At 40.6% G+C, this 24,015-nt stretch overlaps 1 protein-coding gene across 1 annotated transcript in view; it reads right to left on the reverse strand.

Annotated features, from left to right (window-relative positions):
* The window catches only part of PLD5 (phospholipase D family member 5), a 427,594-nt gene that overhangs the window by 132,378 nt on the left and 271,201 nt on the right, over nucleotides 1-24,015 (reverse strand). The window contains exon 3 of the mRNA XM_070384488.1: nucleotides 18,970-19,138. Within this exon, the coding sequence (XP_070240589.1) occupies nucleotides 18,970-19,138 (169 nt within the window). The remainder of the gene's footprint in view (nucleotides 1-18,969; nucleotides 19,139-24,015) is intronic.

A 24,015-nucleotide genomic window follows, 5' to 3' on the forward strand; every position in this document is an offset into this window, starting at 1 on the left:
AAAAAATAAAGGTTTTCTTTATTAGATTTCACAAACATAATTTTTATAGTAAAAATAAATTTTTTTTTACTCAATCTCAGGGAGACTGCATAGTGGTGGGTTCATTACATCATCGCAGGTGAGTGGATTGCAACATTATCCTGCTTATTTTCTCTTTTCATAGACTCCAAAGTGTTTTCATAGACTCCTTCTCCTTATCATAAGAGGGAACTGGTATTCCTTTATTGGTTTTTCAGGTTTGTGTTATTCGGCCACAAACTCAAATGCCCTCATAGGCTAAACAGGCAACAAGGCTTTGGTCTTTATGGCCCCCAAGTGGTAAAGTTTTATCTTGCTTTGATTAGAATAGAGTATTGATAATGATTATGGAGAAAGAATTTGAAGACTGAGAAGGTAAATGGATGGAATGTAAATGCAGAGCGGTGATTCTTGCAATTGGGACTTAGAAAAGAAAGAGACCAAAGATCAAAACCCTAAAGCTTTGGAATGTGAAGGAGCAAAGGGCTGGTATGCCTGGGCTAGGGTGCCAGCTGACTGCCAGGAGGAGTGTCTGGCATAATCCAGCCATCTCCTGCCTGGAGCTGGTGCAGTATAGCCTAAGATCCGAAATCCCCAGATGTTAGAGGATGGAGGAGTTGCACCCTGTGCCAGGCATGGAAGTTTCCTTTTTTGTCTAACCATGCTGGTAAAGGTTGCTCCAAGTGTAACTCATCAAAAGTGACCAACTTTGGGCTTCCCTGGCAGCTCAGTGGTAAAGAATCCACCCACCAATGTAGGAGACACGACTTTGATCCCTGGTCGGGAAAGATCACCACAGAATGAGCCTTGTTTGAGAGCCCAGGAACCACAACTATTGAACCCACGTGCCACAGCTACTGAAGCCTGCATGCCCTGGAGCCCACCCTCTTCAACAAGAGAAGTTACTGCAATCAGAAGCCAGCACACAGCAACTAGAGAGTAGCCTCCATTTCCCCCAAGTAGAGAAAAGCCTGCATGCAGCAATGAAGACTCAGCACAGCCAAAAATAAATAAATAAATAAAATTATGAGAAACAAATAAGCCTGAAAAAAAAGTGACCAAATTACTCTACATGCAGACAGAACCTGGGAGGCAGCCTCCCCACAAAGTAGGTCTTCCTATAAGGGATGTTGAATGAGGGCATTAGGTAGTTGCAAATTGCTTTTTAAATAAAGAAGTAAGAGGGGAGAGGGAGAGAGAGAGAAAGAGATATAAGGAGGCAGAGGGAGACAGATAGGGAAGAAACAGTTGCTGATTTGCTGATTTCAGGGTCTATATAAATTTCAAATTTACTATGGAGAAGTGAGGGCTTGGCAGTGAGAGGCTCCGACACTGGATTTAAGGGAAGATGCCCTTGGTGGGACTTTGTGGGGCTTTCTGCCGAGCTGCTTGCCACCAGCATGACCTCCTCTCTTTTAGCTGTGTCACTCTGCCAAGTTGCTATACTCTTGTCACACACCCTTGAAGGCTGGCTGATGTCTGCATAGCCCAGATTTCTAGAGTCTAGACCTACGGTCATCTCACAGTCACATAAATGTTTGTATTTTTCACTTTCACACGGGGAAAGGGCATATGTACTTTGCGTGTTCTGTGAGTCCCCATGGTTAGTGAGCCAGTATTTTTAAACAAACTTTTTTTGTTGTTGTTGTTCTTAGTTAACAATATATTTAGCAAAAACAAAACACAGGAGATCTTCTAACCTATCTGTATTTCTGGCTGTGTGCCTTAAAGTGATTCCCACTGTGTGATTTTTGTGAGATTTAAAATGAAGACCAGAACTCTCAAACATGAATGAAAATTGAAACTCCAAAAGCTACAGATAGTGGCAGACTATCATTAAATAAACCTTATTTTTACTTCCCTGATAACTCAGGGAAGCCCTTTTCCCTCAGCCGTGTCTGACTCTTTGCGACCCCATGGACAATACAGTCCATGGAATTCTCCAGGCCAGAATATTTGATGGGGTAGCTTTTCCCTTCTCCAGGGATCTTTCCAACCCAGGGATTGAGCCCATTACCACATGAGCCACCAGGGAAGCCCAAGAATACTGGAGTGGGTAGCCTATCATATGTGCTGATTACTTACACCAAGGATTCTTAAAATTTTTAATTATAGTGCTCACTTGTAATGAACTTGTGCTGGGGTAGAATTTCTATGCCTGGGCTTGAGGCAGAACTTCTATTAAATTTCTTCTGCTTTCAGTGTCTTACCTCCCAGTCCACACGTTTTTGCTAAGACATTCAAAATATAATTACTTCAAAAGGTATTAAACACTTATTCTATGCTGAGATCTGCAGTAAGGACTATTGCTTTCTGAGTTAAATTTACTCACCATGTTTTCTTAAAGAAATAACAAAAGCCCCTTTGGCTTTTAAACATCAGTAGTTTAAAGACTTTCTCTTTCTGGTGAGAAACATCAGCCAACATTTTAAACTCAAATAAATCATCTTGAAGATAGCTAGTGGCTCAGGCACATTGACCTACTTTAAGCCTTTTTTTTTTTTTTTAATATCTGCTAAAACCTTATGATAGACAGTACGGTCCTGGAGAGGGAGGGAGTGGTACCCCAAGGACAGAGATCCAGTTCAGCCCCTCTGTGACTCTGAAGAGACTGCTTAACCCAAGAGAATAGAAGTTATAAATCCTGCCAATTTCTGTTGACCCAAAACAACTCATGGGCAGGATAAAATTCCACAATAAAATGTGAAGGGGAAAAAACAAAAATACCGAAGAGAAATCAGAATAAAGTCATGCTCTGTAAGATTAATTCTGGAGATAATATAGAATATGGCAATGGTTTTCAAATTTAACAGTTAAACTTTTCATTTAAATGAAAACTTAAGCTAAGCATCTCCATCAATCCATCTCTGTCCTCTTGTGCATTTCCCCAGGGATCCACAGAAAACAACTGTAAAAAAACCACTGAACTTTACCCCTTTATCATTCTGAGGTATGATGCAGAATCATTAGAATACTGAAATTGAGAATGTCAGAGCTGGAAGATACCTTTGAGATCAATGATCTACCAATCTCCTCACTTTATAGATAAGGATACTCCCGAAGAAATTTAAGTGATATGCTGATTTTCTATATGCTGATTTACTATAATTTTCTCTACATGACCATTTTATGTTAAAGAGGTATTCTTTCTTTCAGAAGGGGTATTCTGAAAGAAAGTTACATCCAAGTCTCTTCCTCTCCTTTCCCTCCCAGCTCCAGTATATCTAACTCCTCTGAACTAAGCAATTCTGGGGCTGGAAGGCATTTAATAACCAGCAGAGTCAGGTTCTGGATACCAACATGTATGCAGAGTCAGTCTCTGTCTAACATGAGTGACCCAGTGGTCCTGTTCTCCAGGAGACTACACAGGAGCTGGGGCAAATCTCAAGGCCTGGGGCTGGGAATGTGAAGTATTACAGCGGGTGGCGGCGGGGAGGGAAGATGTTCTTCAGTTGACCTGTGATAGACAGGTTAACCATCTAATACAGCCCCTCCTTCACCTGAAAGAAAGCCATTAATAAGCTGATAAAATCAAACACTAACACACTTAACAGGATCCATCAAGAGAGATGCTTGGACACAATGGGCACTGGCCACTCAGGAAGACAGGAGGTGGAGCTAAGACACATACAAGCACTCAAAGACAGTCAGACATGGCTGGACTAACACTCTATAATTTTAGAGCTAAATTAGAAAAGTAATTAAAGAATACTGTTGAGACCCAAATCAGTGGCCCAAAGATGAAATGGAAGAAATATATTAAAGCACAGACAAGCAGGCACACACACATACATGGAAACATATGGTGACAAGGGGAGGAAAGGGAGATGGATAAATTGATATATATCATGTGGCTAGGGCTTCCCAGGTGGTGCTAGTGGTAAAGAACCCACCTGCCAATGCAGGAGACATGAGAGGTGCAGGTTCAATCCCTGGATCGGGAAGATCCCCCTGGAGGAGGGCATGGCAACCCACTCCAGTATTCTTCCCTGGAGAATCCCATGGACAGAGGAGCCTGGTGGGCTACAGTCCATGGGGTCACAAAGAGTCAAACACAACTGAAGTGATTAGCTCACACCCACGCATCATGTGGCTAATAGGTGTATTGGAAGAGAAAAAGAGACAAAAAGAAGGGGTTTGCAATAAAAGAAGAAAAAAATGTGTCTAACTTGAGAAAAGAAATAGATTTATGTGTCAAAAAGATAATTGAAGACAGAGGCAAATATAATGTGGAAAGTCACATATAGGCACATTCTGTAAAATTAATCAACACCAAGGAAAGAGAGGAATTCTTAGAAACTCCTGGCCCAAAATAAAACAAAACAAAAAGGTAACTATTAAGGAAAATGGATCAGATTAGCATGGAGCTAAATGTTGGCAACACTAAACCAGCATTTGGTGGTGAGAGACTATGGAAGAAAAAGGGTGATGCCTAGGAGTGTTTTACCTAGTCAAGAATTTTACTGCCGGCATGAAGGAAAAAATATTTTCAGATATATACAGGTTTAGAGACTGTATTACTATATAACCCATATGGGGAACATATGCAATGAAGGGCTCTAACCAAATAGTAAATAACACTAAAACCAAGAAAGAAGACGATGGGAAGAAATAATTGGTTAGCAGTGTGATATGGATATGTGTTTGATGTATTTGCTAATTAAGAATTCTTAGAAGAGACACATTTTAGGAGAAGGCCTACTAAGAATCTATTACATGCATTCCTTGTAGGGGTGTTATTACCCTAAAGGGGCTAACAATTGATTCTTTCCTGTGTGAGAGTAGAGATGTATGTGAAAATGAAAGTTACACTTTTTATTAATAAAACACAGATACACATACAGTAAATATGCAATATATCTGTGGTATTAAATTTCTTGGTGGAAAGGATTAGGGAAAAAAAATGTCTAAGAAGAACAAGCCTACCTGGCTAGCAAACATAAAGAGATGTTTATGTCAACAAGCAAAGCACAATGCAAAGCAATAAGGAGATCTCTCTTTGTACTCAAAGAGATTGAGAAGTAATTTATGAGGGGCAGCATATTCTCTTGTCACCAATTTTGGGAAAGAGTACTCTAACATACTGCTTTTCTTCCACTCAGGAATCTCATATCTAGAGGCCCATCCCAAAGAAACAAAGGCACCAAAACATGTGTGTGTTTACTTACGATTATATAAGTACAAACACACACAGAGCATAAAAAGTTTAAATCAGGACTTTCCTGGTCATCCAGTGGTAAAGAGTCTGCCTGCCAATACAGGGGACACAGGTTTGAGGCCTGGTCCAGGGAGATTCTGTAGGCCTTGGAGCAACAAAGCCCATGCATCACGATTACTGAACAAGCCCTAGAGCCTGTGTTTTGCAACTACTGAAGCCCATGTGCTCTAGAGTCTATGTTCCACGGCAAGAGAAGCCACCGCAAGGAGAAGCCTGTGCACCCCAACTAGAGAGTAGCCCCACTCATTGCAACTAGAAAAAGGCCACATGTAGTGCAACGAAGACCCAGTGCAATCAAAAATTTTTGGCATTACATTTACTGAAAAAAAGTTGTTTACAGTTTAGAACACTTACTAAATATTCTTATTTATCTATTATATTTACTGAAATATACAAAGTCTGCCAGAGGTCTGAACACAGATATGTGACTGACATATATTTGTTAGTGTCAACTTTTACTCTCCAATACTCTCAAGTAGGCCTTAGAAAGCATCACTACGAACAAAGCTAGTGGAGGTGATGGAATTCCAGTTGAGCTATTTCAAATCCTGAAAGATGATGCTGTGAAAGTGCTGCACTCAATATGCCAGCAAATTTGGAAAACTCAGCAGTGGCCACAGGACTGGAAAAGGTCAGTTTTCATTCCAATCCCAAAGAAAGGCAATGCCAAAGAATTGCTGCTCAAAAAATTCTCAAATTTGAGCTCAAAAAGCTCAAATTGCTGCACAATTGCACTCATCTCACATGCTAGTAAAGTAATGCTCAAAATTCTCCAAGCCAGGCTTCAGCAATATGTGAACCGTGAACTTCCAGATGTTCAAGCTGGTATTAGAAAAGGCAGAGGAACCAGAGACCAAATTGCCAACATCTGCTGGATCTTCAAATAAGCCAGACAGTTCCAGAAAAACATCTCTTTCTGCTTTATTGACTATGCCAAAGCCTTTGACCGTGTGGATCACAATAAACTGTGGAAAATTCTTCAAGAGATGGGAATACCATACCACCTGACCTGCCTCCTGAGAAATTTGTATGCAGGTCAGGAAGCAACAGTTAGAACTGGACATGGAACAACAGACTGGTTCCAAATAGGAAAAGGAGTATGTCAAGGCTGTATATTGTCACCCTGTTTATTTAACTTATATGCAGAGTACATCATGAGAAACGCTGGACTGGAAGAAGCACAAGCTGGAATCAAGATTGCTGGGAGAAACATCAATAACCTCAGATATGCAGATGACACCACCCTTATGGCAGAAAGTGAAGAGGAACTAAAAAGCCTCTTGATGAAAGTGAAAGTGGAGAGTGAAAAAGTTGGCTTAAAGCTCAACATTCAGAAAACGAAGATCATGGCATCTGGTCCCATCACTTCATAGGAAATAGATGGAGAAACAGTGGAAACAGTGTCAGACTTTATTTTTGTGGGGCTCCAAAATCACTGCAGATGGTGACTGCAGCCATGCAATTAAAAGACGCTTACTCCTTGGAAGGAAAGTTATGACCAACCTAGATAGCATATTCAAAATCAGAGACATTACTTTGCCAACAAAGGTCCATCTAGTCAAAGCTATGGTTTTTGCAGTGGTCATGTATGGATGTGAGAGTTGGACTGTGAAGAAAGCTGAGTGCCAAAGAATTGAGGCTTTTGAACTGTGGTGTTGGAGAAGACTCTTGAGAGTCCCTTGGACTGCAAGGGGATCCAACCAGTCCATTCTGAAGGAGATCAGCCCTGGGATTTCTTTGGAGGGAATGATGCTAAAGCTGAAACTCCAGTATTTTGGCCACCTCACGCGAAGAGTTGACTCATTGGAAAAGACTCTGATGCTGGGAGGGATTGGGGCAGGAGGAGAAGGGGACGACAGAGGATGAGATGGCTGGATGGCATCACTGACTCGATGGACGTGAGTCTGAGTGATCTCCGGGAGTTGGTGATGGACAGGGAGGCCTGGTGTGCTGCGATTTATGTGGTCGCAAAGAGTCGGACACGACTGAGCGACTGAACTACTCTCAAGACAAAGCAGAGTGTCTTTTGAGCAAACTCATTTACTGGATGTATGCTATGTACCAGGGACCTTAATACGTGTAGGAGATACATGATAAAAAGAAAATACAGCCCGATGTGTCAGATGGTAGGTGGACAAGGTACAGGCCTAGAGGAAATACAGCAAGAACACTAATAACCCAGTCTGAGACATGCAAGGAAAGTTCCCTCAAAAGGAAGAAGAAAGAAAAAATACTCTGGGTGGAGGTCTGTGGCAGGGACCTAAGTAGGAGCACATCATGAAGGGTCTGGTAAGCCTGGGCAGAGCATCTACACATCGTCTGAAAAGAAGTATGGACCCCTGCAAGATTTTACCTAAAGAAGGGCATAGTCAAATTTTTGTTCTGAAAGAAAACTCTTGACTCTAAACTGGAGAAGGACTACAGGGCAAGCCTGAAGGCTGAAAGGGAAATTAGAAGGTTAGTGTGAGATAATGTGACCTGAGCTACAGCAGAGTTAAAGTCAAAAAAGAAAAAAAAAAGGGGGGGCGGGGAATGATCTCAGGTATTATGAGACAGCACAACAATGAACTGGATGGTTAGGTGTGGGCTGAAGAAAAGAGTAGAGTTGGGGATGGTGGCCAGAGACTTTGGCTGCTCTCAGAACATGCCAATGGAATATAGAATTCCTGATGTGAAGCCACAAGATGTTGGCCATTACATCAGTTCACAAATGTCTTGTGGTCATGGATCAATCATAGCTTTGGGAACTCAGTGTCACAGACCCAACAACTTAGCTGAGAATGCCCACTTTTTGGGTGATGAGCAACAACGATTACCTGCTTGATAACAGCAAAGAGTATCTGCTATGTAGGCATGCTGGCTGCCAGTCCAGGATCCATCCCATTAAGAGATTTAATTATTCAGAAGAGTTAATCATCAAGGCCTTGCCTAATGATAGTTATTCACAATTACGCACCCCTTAGATATGAACAAAGCCATCCCCGTCAGGGACAGATGAAGAGAGATGAATAGGCTCATCATACCAGTAAAGGGCCAGGAAATTGCAAGGAATTAGTATCAGGAGAATAATACTTATTACAGGGACCTGAGCAGCTGGATTCCTACAGTACTAGGAAGTAGCTTTAAGGCTGCTCCAGAGTCCAGTCTGGCTGCAAAAGGTGGGTGGACAACATGAAATCTTGGTAGAGCATTCAGCAGTATGGGCAAGAGTGTGGATGGCACTGCAGGAGACGGTGGCCTGTGATGTGACTGGGGTGAGGGAGGAATACCAAGATGTGCCCAACACTGCAGCTCTTCCACAATCACTTCTCAGCCAGCAGAGAGCCCCGCAGAGAATGGAAGCAAAATTCCTTCAAGTCCTCTCTCCCAGTGGTCCCAGCTTAACTAGGTAGCAAGCATGAGAGTTTTCTACATGTTCCCTCAAAACCCGATTGTTTTAAGAAACTAGTTCAGACTAGTCCTGTAACCCTATTTCTAAGAATGGATACCGAGTGAATGAGCAAAAAGAAAACAATGGTTTGCACAGAAATATTAACTGCAGGAGAATTCATTTCCAAAAAAAGAAATAGCTTAAATGTTCAATAATAGAGAAATAGTTATATATGTTTAATCTGGTATGTATTTGTATATTATCTGGAATTTGTATATTAGGCAGCCAATTTAAAACAATGTTTACCAGGGTTTCTAATAGCATGGAAAGATATTTATGGTGTGACATTAAGTTCAAAATTAAGATACAAGTTTCTTTATATGAGCCTGTGTATATAATTATGCATAAAATAACCATTACAAAATGTTTGCTGATGATCACATGGATGATTTTGTTCTCTTTTATTTCTCTGTAATTTCCAGTTTTTTTTTTTTTTTTTTTTTTTTATAGTAAGGAACTATTAGTATTCCATGGGGTCACAAAGAGGTGGACACGACTGAGTGACTGAACAACAACAAAATTAACATTCTAATGGGAAAAAAAATCCAACCTATTCTTTTTTAAAAGAAATTTCCAAAAACATAAATTGACCTTAGGAAAGTGAAAGTCTAGAGAGAAAACAGCATATAGGCAAACAAAACTAAGATAAGACAATTTAAAAGAAAAGTTATTATTTAATGAAAACATTAATAATTGAGAAGAATCTCTTTGGATTCATGATTTATTCATGTCTCTTTGATTGGATTCTAAAAGAATCAAAGAGGTTAAACTCTTGCTAATCATAGTGTTTATGAGTTTATATCTTAATGATGATTTCCCTTGGAAATATACTGGAAAGCAAGCAAGAATATAATTAGAATTATTCAACAGATGGGGAGGTAAAAGCACAGAGAAGCAGCAGGAATTCACTAAGAAACAGAGAGGACCAGAATGAGTCCCACATTTGTAGAAATTAAATTCCTCTTTTAATTTTACATGGTAATCATGTTGGATTCTAGCATAGTATAAAGCACCCAGTGAGAACTCATTATTTGTTACTATAATTAAACTGACTTGAACCAGATTTGTAGTGTGTACCCAAATAAGTCATTGTGAACAACATTCATGAATTTAGTAATAAACACTAAATAGGCGATAAATGGTCAAAGACTATTCTATGCCCTTTATGCACATTAACTAATTTAATCTACACAACCACCTATGAGATAGGTTCTGTTATCACCTTGATTTTGCTGACGAGAAAACTGAGGCCCAGAGAGTTCAGCATCTAACTCAAAGTCACACAGCCAATGAGTGGACAAAAAGAAATATAAGCGGTACTCCTGACTCTACAATCTGTCTACCACTGATAACTGCCTATCACTCATTGTCTCGAGACAGAATTCTGACTTATGCATTTCAAAACAACCTCCTGGATCATTAAACTTTCAAACATGCTACTTCCTAAATTGAGCAAATACTGTTATATTTTTAAAATCATAGTTTTTCAAAATTAAACATCATGGTTCACTGTAGACCAGTAACTAATTGATTTCATATAAATACATCTCTTTAAGAAAGCCCAGAGATAAATCCATCCACCTATGGACACCTTATCTTTGACAAAGGAGACAAAAATATACAGTAGAGAAAAGGCAATCTCTTTAACAAGTGGTTCTGGGAAAACTGGTCAACCACTTGTAAAGAATGAAACTAGAAAACTTTTTAACACCATACATAAAAATAAACTCAAAATGGATTAAAGATCTAAATGTAAGACCAGAAACTATAAAACTCCTAGAGGAAAACATAGACAAAACACTCTCTGACATAAATCACAGCAAGATCCTCTATGACCCACCTCCCAGAGTAATGGAAATAAAAGCAAAAATAAACAAATGGGGCCTAATTAAACTTAAAAGCTTTTGCACAATGAAAGAAACTATAAGCAAGGTGAAAAGACAGCCTTGAGAATGGGAGAAAATAATAGCAAATGAAGCAACTGACAAAGAACTAATCTCAAAAATATACAAACAGCTCATGCAGCTCAATACCAGAAAAATAAATGACCCAATCAAAAAATGGGCCAAAGAACTAAACAGACATTTCCCCAAAGAAGACATACACATGGCTAACAAACACATGTAAAGATGCTCAACATCACTCATTATCAGAGAAATGCAAATCAAAATCACAACGAGGTACCATCTCACGCCGGTCAGAATGACTGCTATCAAAAAGTCTACAAACAATAAATGCTGGAGAGGGTGCGGAGAAAAGGGAACCCTCTTACACTGTTGGTGAGAATGCAAACTAGTAGAGCCACTATGGAGAACAGTGTGGAGATTCCTTAAAAACCTGGAAATAGAACTACCATACGACCCAGCAATCCCACTGCTGGACATACGCTCTGAGGAAACCAGAATTGAAAGAGACAGGTGTACCCCAGTGTTCATCACAGCACTGTTTACAACAGCTAGGACATGGAAGAAACCTAGATGTCCATCAGTAGACAAATGGATAAGAAGGTTGTGGTACATATACACAATAGAATATTACGCAGCCATTAAAAAGAACACATTTGAATAAGTTCTAATTCAGTTCAGTTCAGTTCAGTTGCTCAGTCGTGTCCGACTCTTTGCAATCCCATGAACCACAGCACACCAGGCCTCCCTGTCCATCACCAACTCCAAGAGTCCACCCAAACCCATGTCCACTGAGTCAATGATGTCATCCAACCTCATCCTATGTTGTCCCCTTCTCCTCCTGCCCTCAATCTTTCCCACCATCAGTGTCTTTTCAAATGAGTCAGCTCTTCGCATCAGGTGGACAAAGTATTGGAGTTTCAGCTTCAACATCAGTCCTTCCAATGAACACCCAGGACTGATCTCCTTTAGGATGGACTGGCTGGATTTCCTTGCAGTCCAAGGGACTCTCAAGAGTCTTCTCCAACACCACAGTTCAGAAGCATCAGTTCTTCAGCGCTTAGCTTTCTTTATAGTCCAACTCTCACATCCATACACGACGACTGGAAAAACTGTAGCCTTGACTAAATGGACCTTTGTTGACAAAGTAATGTCTCTGCTTTTTAATATGCTGTCTAGGTTGGTCATAACTTTCCTTCCAAGGAGTAAGCGTCTTTTAATTTCATGGCTGCAATCACTATCTGCAGTGATTTTGGAGCCCAGAAAAATAAAGTCAGCCACTGTTTCCACTGTTTCCCCATCTATTTGCCCTGAAGGGATGGGACCGGATGCCATGATCTTAGTTTTCTGAATATTGAGGTTTAAGCCAACTTTTCACTCTCCTCTTTCACTTTCATCAAGAGGCTCTTTAGTTCCTCTTCACTTTCTGCCATAAGGGTGGTGTCATCTGCATATCTGAGGTTATTGATATTTCTCCTGGCAATCTTGATTCCAGCTTGTGCTTCTTCCAGCCCAACGTTTCTCATGATGTACTCTGCATGTAAGTTAAATAAGCAGGGTGACAATATACAGCCTTGACGTACTCCTTTGGAGAAGACCCTTAAGAGTCCCTTGGACTGCAAGGAGATCCAACCAGTCCATCCTAAAGGAAATCAGTCCTGAATATTCACTGGAAGGACTGATGTTGAAGCTGAAAGTCCAATCCTTTGGCCACCTGATGCAAAGAAATGACTCATTGGGAAAGACCCTGATGCTGGGAAAGTTTGAAGGTGGGAGGAGAAGGGGACGACAGAGGATGAGATGGTTGGATGGCATCACCCACTCAATGGGCATAAGTTTGAGTAAGCTCTAGGAGTTGGTGATGGACAGGGAGGCCTGGCATGCTGCAGTTCATGGGGTCACAAAGAGTCAGTCATGACTGAGTGGCTGAACTGAATGAAGTAGATGAAACTGGAGCATATTATATAGCACGGAGTAAGTCAGAAAGAAAAAACCAATACAGTATATCAATGCATATATATTGGAATTTAGAAAGATTGTAATGATGACCCTATATGCGAGACAGTAAAAGAGACACAGATATAAAGAACAGACTTTTGGACTCTGTGGGAGAAGGCGAGGGTGGGATGATTTGAGAGAATAGCATTAAAACATGTATATTGTCATATATAAAATAGATGACCAGTCCAAGTTCGAAGCATGAAATAGGACACTCAAAGCCGGTGCACTGGGACAACCCCGAGGGATGTTATGGGGAGGGAAGTGGGAAGGGGGTTTGGGATGGTGGGGCACATGTACATCCATGGCTGAGTCATGTCAGTGTATAGCAAAAACCACCACAATCTTGTAAAGTAATTAGCCTCCAATTAAAATAAATTTATTAATTTTAAAAAAGAATAAAAAGGGGAAAAAGATTCAGTCATAGCTCATTAATTAGTTTTTTGGTTTCCTCCAGCAAACTCATAGAGAATAGGATTGTTTTGATCAGTGAATTTGATAGCTCTACTAATAAGCCCTTGCTAAATCATATTTTCTGGCTTTTCCTAAACAGTCTTGATTTCATAAAACTCCATCATTTTATCCCATAAATTAGCAATCAAGTTGTCCTAGAAATTCAATATTTCAGTGTCTAAACTCATCATCTAGACAGAAAGAAACAAAACCCTTAGCTTAACCATGTATTTTGATTAAATATGAAAATATGATTTTCATGGAACTGTAGACCACACTAGCCCTTAACATGACTGTGATGCAGAGGGAGGTCACTGCCCAGTTTCTTTTAGCACAGAAGCAAACAACCTCCAAAAGATTAACAATACCCAGTGCAAGGTAGAAAAGACAAAATGAGTTTTTCAGGGTGGGAATTAAACTAGCAACCCTCTGGTGACACAGATTAAAATGTATTTTTAATGAGTGCTTCTGTTTCCAGGCAAATGAAAAACAGAAAAAAAGATAGGCTTTCATCATTCTGTTAGTAATGAGCATAGCTCACTCTTGGGTTTCCCAGATGGTGCTAGTGATAAAGAACCTGCCTGCCATTTCAGAAGATGTAAGAGACATGGGTTCAATCCCCGGGTCAGGAAGATCTCCTGGAGGAAAGCACCGCAACCCACTTCAGTATTCTTACCTGGAGAATCCCATGGACAGAGGAGCCGGGGGGGCTACTGTCCACGGGGTCGCAGAGCCAGACACGACTGAAGCGACTTAGCACACACACACAGCTCGCTCTTGTGAAATGGCATGCAGAGAGGACACAGACGTCCAGGGAACACACAGACGTCTCGTGCCATGTTTATCTGTGTCCCTTTTCTGCTGAGCGCGGCCTGCCTGCCACTGGCTATACCGTTCCTTGGTGTATTTTGCTTACGGCTGCAGGATGATATGTAGATGGGCTGCTTTTCAATTATAGTTCCTACTTAGTTACCATTTATGGTTGCCACTTAGGAATTTTCAGACTCTGTTGGTTTAGAAGTAAATATTGTGTTCCTTGAAATAAGAATATTTTCTTTTAAAAATATATTAATGGAAAAAAGTCTCAAAACTGAGCCAACTTTCATGATACTGGATCATCTGAAAAAAATTTTAGTTCACTTGAGTAATTAAGGGGTGGATTTCTTTTTCTTAGCTCAATAAGAAATTGTCTTCTGTGTGCAGTAAGCCAATCAATAACTATATCCCAGCAATTATGAGGGCATGGTAAAACTAAAAGGCCCAAAGGTTAGCCACCTCAAATTTGAAATGTTGGGTAAAATCTTGAATTTTCTATTTCCATTTGAAAGATAAAATAAGGTAGAATTTAAATCAAATGGTCTTTCAGTCAGTACCTTGCTTTGTAGAAATGGTAAAACTTGATGGCCTGGAGAGAACAGGATATGGATCCTTTAAGAACACCCGAAAAGAAAAAGTTGGCAGCAAGGACCTTTCTTTTTTCCATTTCTGATCTCTGTACAATTACCCCTATGGTGTGGTGAGAGGGTAGGAAGGAGTGAGCCAGGCTCTAAAAATAATCTCTGAAAGCCTAAGGCATGTGGTATTTGGACAAGTTCTTCTGGGCCTTTGTATCCTAATTGCTTCTGTGAACACTGCTCTAGGACTTGAGGGTCAGATGAGGGGAGATGGGAAATGGAGCAAACTGGGGAGCAAGCACTCTATTCCAAGCAAGGAAAGCTTGCTCTTTCTTTCAAGACCACAGTCCATGCCTGGTGTTTGACCAGTGGCAGTCCCTTGGCCACCAATGGACCAGAGAAAGAGGAGAGAAGCCACTGTCCCGTTGCCGTAGTGAGGCAGAAGATAGATGAGATCCAAGTTAGGTATTTACAACTGGCCCCCTGTTTACATTTCGTGGGGCAGGAAAAAGGTGGGCTTCAGGCTAGACACTTACAACTAGCTTCCTGTCTGCATTTCCTGAGACAAGAGATAGGTGGATTCCAGGTTAGGACTTACGATCACCCTCCTGTTTATTCCCCAAAACAGAAACAACAACAGAAACAGGGTAAATAGCCAGGCTTTGTCTCGTGTGGACACCTGAAGATATCAGTCATGGAAAGCACAAGCAGGTACTAAACTCCGTCTAAGAAAAGGATCAGGACACGGTGCGTTTTTTGTCCTTGAGGCAAGGGAGATACTACACATGCACAGAAGGACTTCTTGGGAATCAAAAGGCAGGGGACGGCCATCAGGCCATACATCTTGCAAGTTTCCCTCCCAGACACCTTGAGCTGGACTCCAACTTGGCAGAGGGGTACATGCACATATTGGGGAGGGTTGTGAGACAAATTAATCAGAGGTGCAAAACAAGATGATGGCCAGAGGGTGGACAAAGACCCAGTAAGGGTAGAAAAAGACAAAGGCCCCCTTACAAAGGATTTAAATCTTTCAAAGGTGCAGCTCTCTTCCAGAGTTTGCTCATGCTTCTTTCCGTGTTGTACTCTGATTTTCTCTTTTTCCTTCCACCTCCTTGTCAGAATTTTTTTTTCAAGACAGGTAAAGACTGGGGATTTAGGCCCTAGCTGCTGGCCTTCATGGTCTAGTGGATAGGAATTCTGGTTTACACCTGGGTGACCAGGGATCCATTCTCGGTCAGGAAACTAAGATCTCACTTCCAGCTACTGTTCACTGCTGCATGCATCCGTAGTAGGAACCTGTGAACACTGCTGTCAACCTGCCCTCTTTCTCCTGTTCACCACTTCTCACAGGGCATGGTACTCAGGGCCAGGAGCAGGCAGGAGTAGGGAGAGTTGTTTATGCAACCAGTCTCACGTTCTGCTTGAATCCATTTAATTTCCAAAGCAGGTAAAGCCCCTCTATTCCTCATGTCTGCAAATGCAGCCTTCTCCTTGTAAAGGGGCAAAGTGAAATTAGCTCAAAACTCTGCAGAAAACCAGTTGATATTAAACTGTAAAGGAGCCTGGGGCTGTTAGGGGAATGACAGGCAGTCAAGAGGCATCTCTGGCGGGAGTAGAGTGACTCCACCGGAAGATACCAGTTCATACCCAGGGCCTCCTCCTAAAGTTTTGCCGGGTGAGCTCAATAATAACCAGGTTGTTGTTACTATCGTTGTTCTTTAGTAGCTCCATCGTGTCTGACTCTTTGAGACCCCGTGGACTGCAGCTGGCCTGGCTCCTCTGTCCATGGAATTCTCCAAGCAAGAATACTGGAATGGGTTGCCATTTTCTTCTTCAGGGGATCTTTCTGATCTAGGGATCAAACCTGCATTTGCATTGGCAGGTGGGTTCTTTACCACTGAGCCACTGGGGAAGCCCTTACTTAATATTTACTACTTAACAAATATTTACTGAACACTTAGTATGCCTCAAGCACCATGCTAGGCACCGTTAAGCAAAACAGATTGGGAGCCTCACTCATCCATTTCATCACTGCCCTGTGAGCAGTACTGAATACTAACCATAATGTAACTTTACGAGCCATGACACAGAAAGGCCATGGCATTCTCTAATGACCCATCTTCTCCCAGAGTCTGAACACTGAAAGGGCTTTCTGGGCTCACAGAAGAAGAGGTTAGAATAATGTAGCTCAACTCTTTTCCAAGGTTTGCGAGCATGGGAATTTGGCTGCCAACAGTTCCTCCCATTCCTGTACACGCATACTCCTCCTGGAGTCTCTTGTCCCTCCAGTGTTCATGGCCTGGCCATGTGACTGTTTTGGACTAAAAGAATGTAGTAAAGTTCTGAGAGCCCAAGCGTTAAGAGGTCTTATAGTTTTCATTTGCATTCTCCTGGGATCCAATTGCCCTATAAAAACCTTGGTTTAGATTACTGAATGATGAGTGTCCACATGTAGAGAATGAGCCTGTCTGGCCCTCGGTCAGCCCAGGCTCAACTACCCTCCTACCCTCCTGTATAAGTAATCCCAGCCAGCACTACTGGAGCCAAAGAACTGTCAGCCAACTCATAGAATCATAGGAAATAATAATGAGTAAGTTTTGGAGTTGTTTGTGAAACCACAATAGAAAATTAAATAGAAACTACTGCTGAGAAAACTTAAAGCATGTGGCATTGGCTATGGGACTGGGTGGTGAGATGGATTGGAATCTCATTCTGTTACTCAAGGCTGGAAGAACAGGAAAGAAATTGCTTTCGAGTCCTTGAGAAAGTAATGGTAGAAAGTTTGACAAAGCTACTGCCTGCTGTAAAGTAGGAGACAGAAAATGTGATGAATGGGTTGGGAGATCTGACTAAGGTGATTGTTCAGGCAGGTTATCAAAGCTTTGGTGGTACATGATAAGAAGGAACTAGTTCGTTTCCATGCAGAACTTTGAGAGAAATGCAGAAAATATAGGACAGTCTCTCAATTTAGCAAAACATTCTCAGTGAGAAATGGCCTCAGGGTAAAGAGCAAATCAAAGTTGTGGCTGTAAGAGTCCACATTGAGTCCTCTGATGGATTAAAAGTGGGAGGTGACAGATTGTCTCAGACAAAAGGACTCCTGGAAGTGAGAAGCGTGAGGTTCTGAAGAATCTTGAATCACCATCCGCGGTAGAAAAAGACCCACCTGTGAGTTATTAGCTTTTTGCTGATAGAGTGGATTATCACTGAATACATAGAAAGTCTACAAAAGTTTTTAAGGGGCTGTTCCATTTTGAACTACTTAAAAAAGGGACATTGATGGTTTAAAATAAAAAGAGGTCTCTTGGGCCTCAGATTTCTACTGGCAGAAAGTCAACTAAGAAAATAAGTCTGAAGCAAACACAGACTTATTTTCTTATGAAAATGAAAGAAAAGCACAGGGGGTGGAGCAATGAGTTTCTGAGAACAGTAAATTAGGAAAGCACTCCTACAAAGCAGAACTAGGTCCCAATCTACAAATATTCCCTGTTCTCCAAGTTCGGAAAACTGGTGATGTGTCAGGCTGGCTTTCAAAACTGCTGTGGACTCACGGGGCTTCCTAGGTGGGGCTAGTGGTAAAGAACACATCTGCCAACGCAGGAGACATAAGAGGTGAGGGTTCGATCCCTGGGTTAGGAAGATCCCTTGGAGGAGGGCATGGCAACCCACTTCACTATCCTTGTTTGGAGAACCCCATGGACAGAGGAACCTGATGGGCTACAGTCCATAGGATCACAAAGATTTGGACATGACTGAACTCCGGGAGGTGGTGATGGACAGGGAGGCCTGGTGTGCTGCGATTCATGGGGTCCTAAAGAGTCTGACACGACTGAGCGACTGAACTGAACTGAATCAATGTAGCACATACACATGTGGACTCATGACTAATTTAAATCTAGGCCAATGGTCATACACTTGATAGCTCAGTGCTATCAAGGTTGTACTGACAAAAGGAAACACACGAATGATTACCAGGATTATTTTCATATCTCCAGGATAGCATTTCATTCAGAAATCATTTCGATCATTTAGTCAGTTTTCTAAAGGTTGTTCCTATAACCAGTAAAGTTCTTTTTCCTATTCACCCAAATACGACAGTCAAGAATATACAGCTATACCGGAAAGTGTGACTCCACTATTTAAAAAGTTGGCTCTGTGCCACAAAGACAAATTAAGACACCAATGAACCAAATAAATGCCTCAACAAGCAGTTACAGAATTACAACTGAAAACATGCAGGTTGTGCAAAGTAGAATTCTGCAGTGTGCCATCAACAGATACCACAATGGGAAGACACCCCTGAAGTTGTCCGATACAGCATAAACAGCCTCTTCTTTGCAAAGATGAGATGTGATTTTGCCCCTGAAAACCTGGCATTCTAGTAGAAACTGAGCAGCCATTGATTAACAATGGCACATACATATAACTGTAATAATGAACATGAACTATGGGTATAGATAGAAAAAATGAACTGGAGGAGTGGAAGCAAGAATACTGCAGGGTATAAAATGCACAAAAGTCAAATCATCACGCACATTAGAGGATGCAGCTTACCTGACATGCTGATGGATGACTGTGGTTGAGATCCCAATGGGAAGATACTATGTCAACAGACTTTTTGGCCATGCTGAGTAAATTCATCCAGCCTTGGAAAAGTGATAAGTGAAATGGTGCATTTTCTGAATAGTTAAGGCCTTCAGGAATATTTTCCACCAGGGCAATTCTTAGAAAAGATTTTGAAAAACAAACAAACAAAATCTAGTCAAATTTGAAGCCACAGATCTTTACACACACATACAGAGACATCTGAAAAATATTCTTTACTCTTTCTGAAAGTATATGTTCCTCATAATTTACATTTTTCATCAAAGGACTTTAATATTTCCCCTATACTAATCTGCTGTGTTCTGAGTTTATGCTCTGTTTCTCCCCAGTTAGCACTCATATTTCAGAAAATCATGGTATATGTCCCTAATGTCCAGAGTCCAACTAGCCTTGAGAAAAAATCCAGAGTATCCTACACAAGCATCTTCCTATAGTATTATTTATTTTTTCCCCTTAGAGTAATGCAATTTTTTAAAAAGATACTTCTTCTGTGAGTTACTTAAGACCATAAATTAATTTGGCATATCTCTAGTTTCTAGTATAATGTTGAACATATAATAGAACTAGTTCAGAAACAAAAACATTGTTAGGTTTATTTCTACTAGAAAATAAAAATAGTAAATGCTATTAGTATTGCTTAGAACCTCTGTTAATTCTTTGTAGCCTAAGACATAAAATGATACTAAGAAGGAAATTTTAAGACTTGCCTGTTGCAGGGGTTTATTAAAGTTGGAAATAGGGAATGTATAAAATAATAGCAATAACCAAGCCCTAAATAAACTTCAGGGGCTTCCCTGGTGGCTCAGTGGTAAAGATCTGCTTGCCAATGCAGAAGATCGAGTTTGATCCCTGGATGGAGAAGATCCCCTGAAGAAGGAAATGGCAACCCACTACAGTGTTCTTGCTTGGAAAATTCCATGGACAGAGGAGACTTGTGGGCTACAGTCCATGGGATCACAAAGAGTCACCCGCAACTGAGCAGCTGAGCACTACAACCATTGCAGAATGGGTTTCCAGAGACTAAACAACAACAAGTAAATTACAACCAGTAGTATCAGAATAAATGTTCCTTGGCTTTTTATATCACTACTTCCTAATTTTTTTCTAGTTTAAGAAATGTAAATTCTCCTGCAACTCTTGATAGGAAGCTCCAAACCTCTTTATGAAGATATCTGTAAGCCCTTCCAGAACAAAGATATTTTTTATTCAAAGCTAGCTATCCCCCTAAAGCTGGATACATAATTAGGGCTCAAGAAATACTTATAGAATGAATTTCAGCTTCCAGTATAGAATCCAAAACTTCTCAATAAAACTGTTAACTGTGTCTCTTAATAAGACTTGTTCCCGTTAGCCAGTTTTGGAAACAAAAACAATACTCATAGTAAAATGTCTATGTATTTGATGAATATCAAACCCAAATAAGGTTTAGGTATATGTCTTGCAGACATCCACAAATTTAGGATCCAATTACCCAAACTACCCACAATTGAATTAAAAAAATTTTGGAGCCCTTAGGAGCAGCAAAAGCAAGTCACTCACTGTACACAACACAGAAAGGACTACAGCAAAACTCTTTAGTTCTCTGGAATTTATAATCCAGTGAAAGAGCTTGTCTCACATGTAATGACTTAAACAGGAAGTAGATTTTAAGAAATGGCAAAACAAGAGTAAGGATTAATTAGATGGATAATGCACCATCTAAAGTTCCACTGGAGCATGAGAAGAAAGGAAAAAATAATTAAGTTAGGAGCATCTGGAACTGAAGAAAGTGGGACTTGAGTTTGCAAAGGTAGAATTATTTTTATAGGTGAGCTGGAAGAGAAAGATATTCTAGGAAGAAGGAGGACCTTTTAAAACGTGGTGTGTTTGGATACTTGAGAGTCAGGTGGCCAAGGGGAGTGTGAGGTGGAAGAGTTGTGGCAGGGGCTTGCCATGGCGGAGAAGACTGGCAGTGTCTGTAGGGATCACACCGTAGAGGCTGTGAACCAAGAAGAGAAGCTTGGACTTAACTGTGATGCTTTTGAGAGTGACCAAGTACATTTTAGGGGTCTAACTCTGACAGCACACCTGTATACCATTGAAAGAAGATGACAATCAGTAAAAGGTCCATTGAAACTGACAAGGAACATGATTGAGAGAGATTATCAAGGCGAAAGAGAAAACTAGCTCATGACCTAATGTAGGAGGAATGCCTACATTTTTCTGGTTAGTAAGGTGTGAAACAAATGAGAAGATTCAGAAGTGACCAAAAGAATCAGGAAGACAAGAGAGGTCCAGGAGAATGCAGGGTTTGGGAAGCCAAAGTGACAGAGGGTGAAAAAGGTGGAGATGGGATATTTTTATCCACGTCAAAGCCTTTGAAGTCAAGATGTTGCAGTTGGATATTTTAATTCTATCCACATTTAAAGTCCAATTATCTATATTAACAGTAGCTAGACATAGCATGAAGAAATGACCCCAGTTAGTCAGCAATTTCAGTCCCCCTACAACAAAGGAATATATTTTAAAATCAAACAAAAAAAGAATCCCAATAAACAAAATAAAAATAGAACATCATTTAACAAATAGAACTAGGTAGTTTCAATTTTACTTCAATATAAAAGTCATGCTGAGAAAGACAAAGAGTCAAGAAGCCCTGATAAACCACACACACACAACAATGGATACAGAGTACCTGTACAGGTGTAAGTGGTTCTGCACCACCCCTCTCTTCATACCACACGCATGGTTTCTGGTAGGCATACAATACGGATTCTCAGTTTCTTTTAGAAATCTTTAGACCAGATATTCTTAGTCTTGGATGCATGAATAGAATTTAGGGTGACTTGTGAGCTTGATCTTTATCTTCCTTCATTTCTAACTGAAATTTAACATTCCCCACAGTTACAGACATAGGCAAAAAATGACAGGAACATTAAAAGAACCTGTGATTCTGTTATCCTGAAAAATTTTCATACGATGGTACTATTACTACTACTGATATCTCCAAGTATTAATATTTATCACTACTTTGAAATTATGGGAATCATCAGATCTTATTATTTCTTGAATACGTAGTATAGAATATTGGAGAAGGCAATGGCACCCTACTCCAGTACTTTTGCCTGGAGAGTCCAATGGACAGAGGAGCCTGGTGGGCTGCAGTCCATGGGGTCGCTAAGAGTTGGACACGACTGAGCGACTTCACTTTCACTTTTCACTTTCATGCATTGGAGAAGGAAATGGCAACCCACTCCAGTGTTCTTGCCTGGAGAATCCCAGGGACAGGGGAGCCTGGTGGGCTGCCATCTATGGGGTCGCACAGAGTCGGACACGACTGAAGCGACTTAGCAGCAGCAGCAGTATAGAATATACATTACTATACCACATTTAAAAAATATTTTGGATAAATTTATTTTAATGTTACTGGTTTTCTTTGGAATCCTATGTATTTCAATCTATGCATTTAAAACATTATTCATGAAAGGAGTCCATTGGCTTCAGCAGACTACTAATCGTGTCTATGGCACAAAAAAGAAGTACTCATCAGATGAATAACATATCATCTATTCCTTTTTTTCCTACTTCAAACACATTCTTAAAAGTTTTTTTCCCATTATTGAAGCCTTAGAAGTAGATAAGATTATCAAGAGAGATTTTTAAGAGATGGAAACTGGGTCAAAGCCTAATATGGAAAACATCTAATCACATCTAGCTAAGATCATGACATCTAGCTAAGATCATGGCATCTGGGCCCATCACTGCATGGCAAAAAGATGGGGAAAAAATGGAAACAGTGACAGATTTTATTTTCTTGGGCTCCAAAATAGCTGTGGATGGTGACTGCAGCCACAAAATTAAAAGACACTTGCTTCTTGAAAGAAAAGCTATGACAAACCTAGACAGTGTATTAAAAAGCAGAGACATCACTTTACCAACAAAGGTCCATAAAGTCAAACCTATGGTTTATCCAATAGTCACGTACAGATGTGAGAGTTGGATCATGTAGAAGTACCAAAGAATTGATGTTTTCCAACTGTGGTGCTGGAGAAGACTCTTGAGAGTACCTTAGACAGCAAGAAGATCAAATCAGTCAATCCTAATGGAAATCAGTCCTGAATATTCATTGGAAGGACTGATGCTGAAGCTCTAATACTTTAGCCACCTGATGTGCAGAGCTGACTCATTGGCAAAGACCTTAATGCTGGGAAAGACTGAAAGGCAGGAGGAGAAGAGGACAACAGAATATGAGATGTTCGGATGGCATCACTGACTCAATGAACATGAGTCTGAGCAAACTCCAAGAGATAGTGAAGGACAAGGAAGCCTGGCGTGCTGCAGTCCATGGGATCGCAAAGAGTCAGACATAACTGAGCAAGTAAAGAACAAAAAATCACATCTAGAGAACATCTAGAAAACATCCAGAGGAAGTGGGGCAGGTGAAGAAGACAAGAAATGGTTGGAAAGACTGGAAAAGAAGAGTGAAATTTCCTGGAAGTCAAAGAAGAGCATATTTATTATTATTATTTGGTTTTTACTAAATAGAAAAGTAAATAATAAATTTATACTAAATATAAAAATAGAGACACCACCAAAGGTCTGGAGACCACACCTATGTTTGGTAATGAATTCTGGGGAAACTCTGCTCACCTCACTTTCCTCCTCTCTCATTTTACCTGGAGAACTTGACTGTTCCTTCTGTAACTCAGCACTTGTTTCCTATACGCTGCTAGAAAAGGTCTTTAGAAACCAGCCTTGAAATGACTGGACTTACTTTTGTGACCTGTCATTGTATTTTCTTTAACAACCAACAGCTAGCCGCTCTCCAGAGGCTTGAATCGAAATAACGTACACACAGAGCTCAGTTCCGTTGACAGCAGCCCTGTTACACTCTTCTTTCTCAAGCAAGGAAAAAAGTGGGCAGAAATCATCAAAACTCAGCTTTGGGCAAATCCCTGGAATTCCTGCATGCCTTCTCTAAGTGAATTATGCCCAAAGGCATAGCACTATTTCTGA

The sequence above is a fragment of the Bos mutus genome, chromosome 16, assembly GCF_027580195.1.
Source record: "Bos mutus isolate GX-2022 chromosome 16, NWIPB_WYAK_1.1, whole genome shotgun sequence".
NCBI lineage: Eukaryota > Metazoa > Chordata > Mammalia > Artiodactyla > Bovidae > Bos > Bos mutus.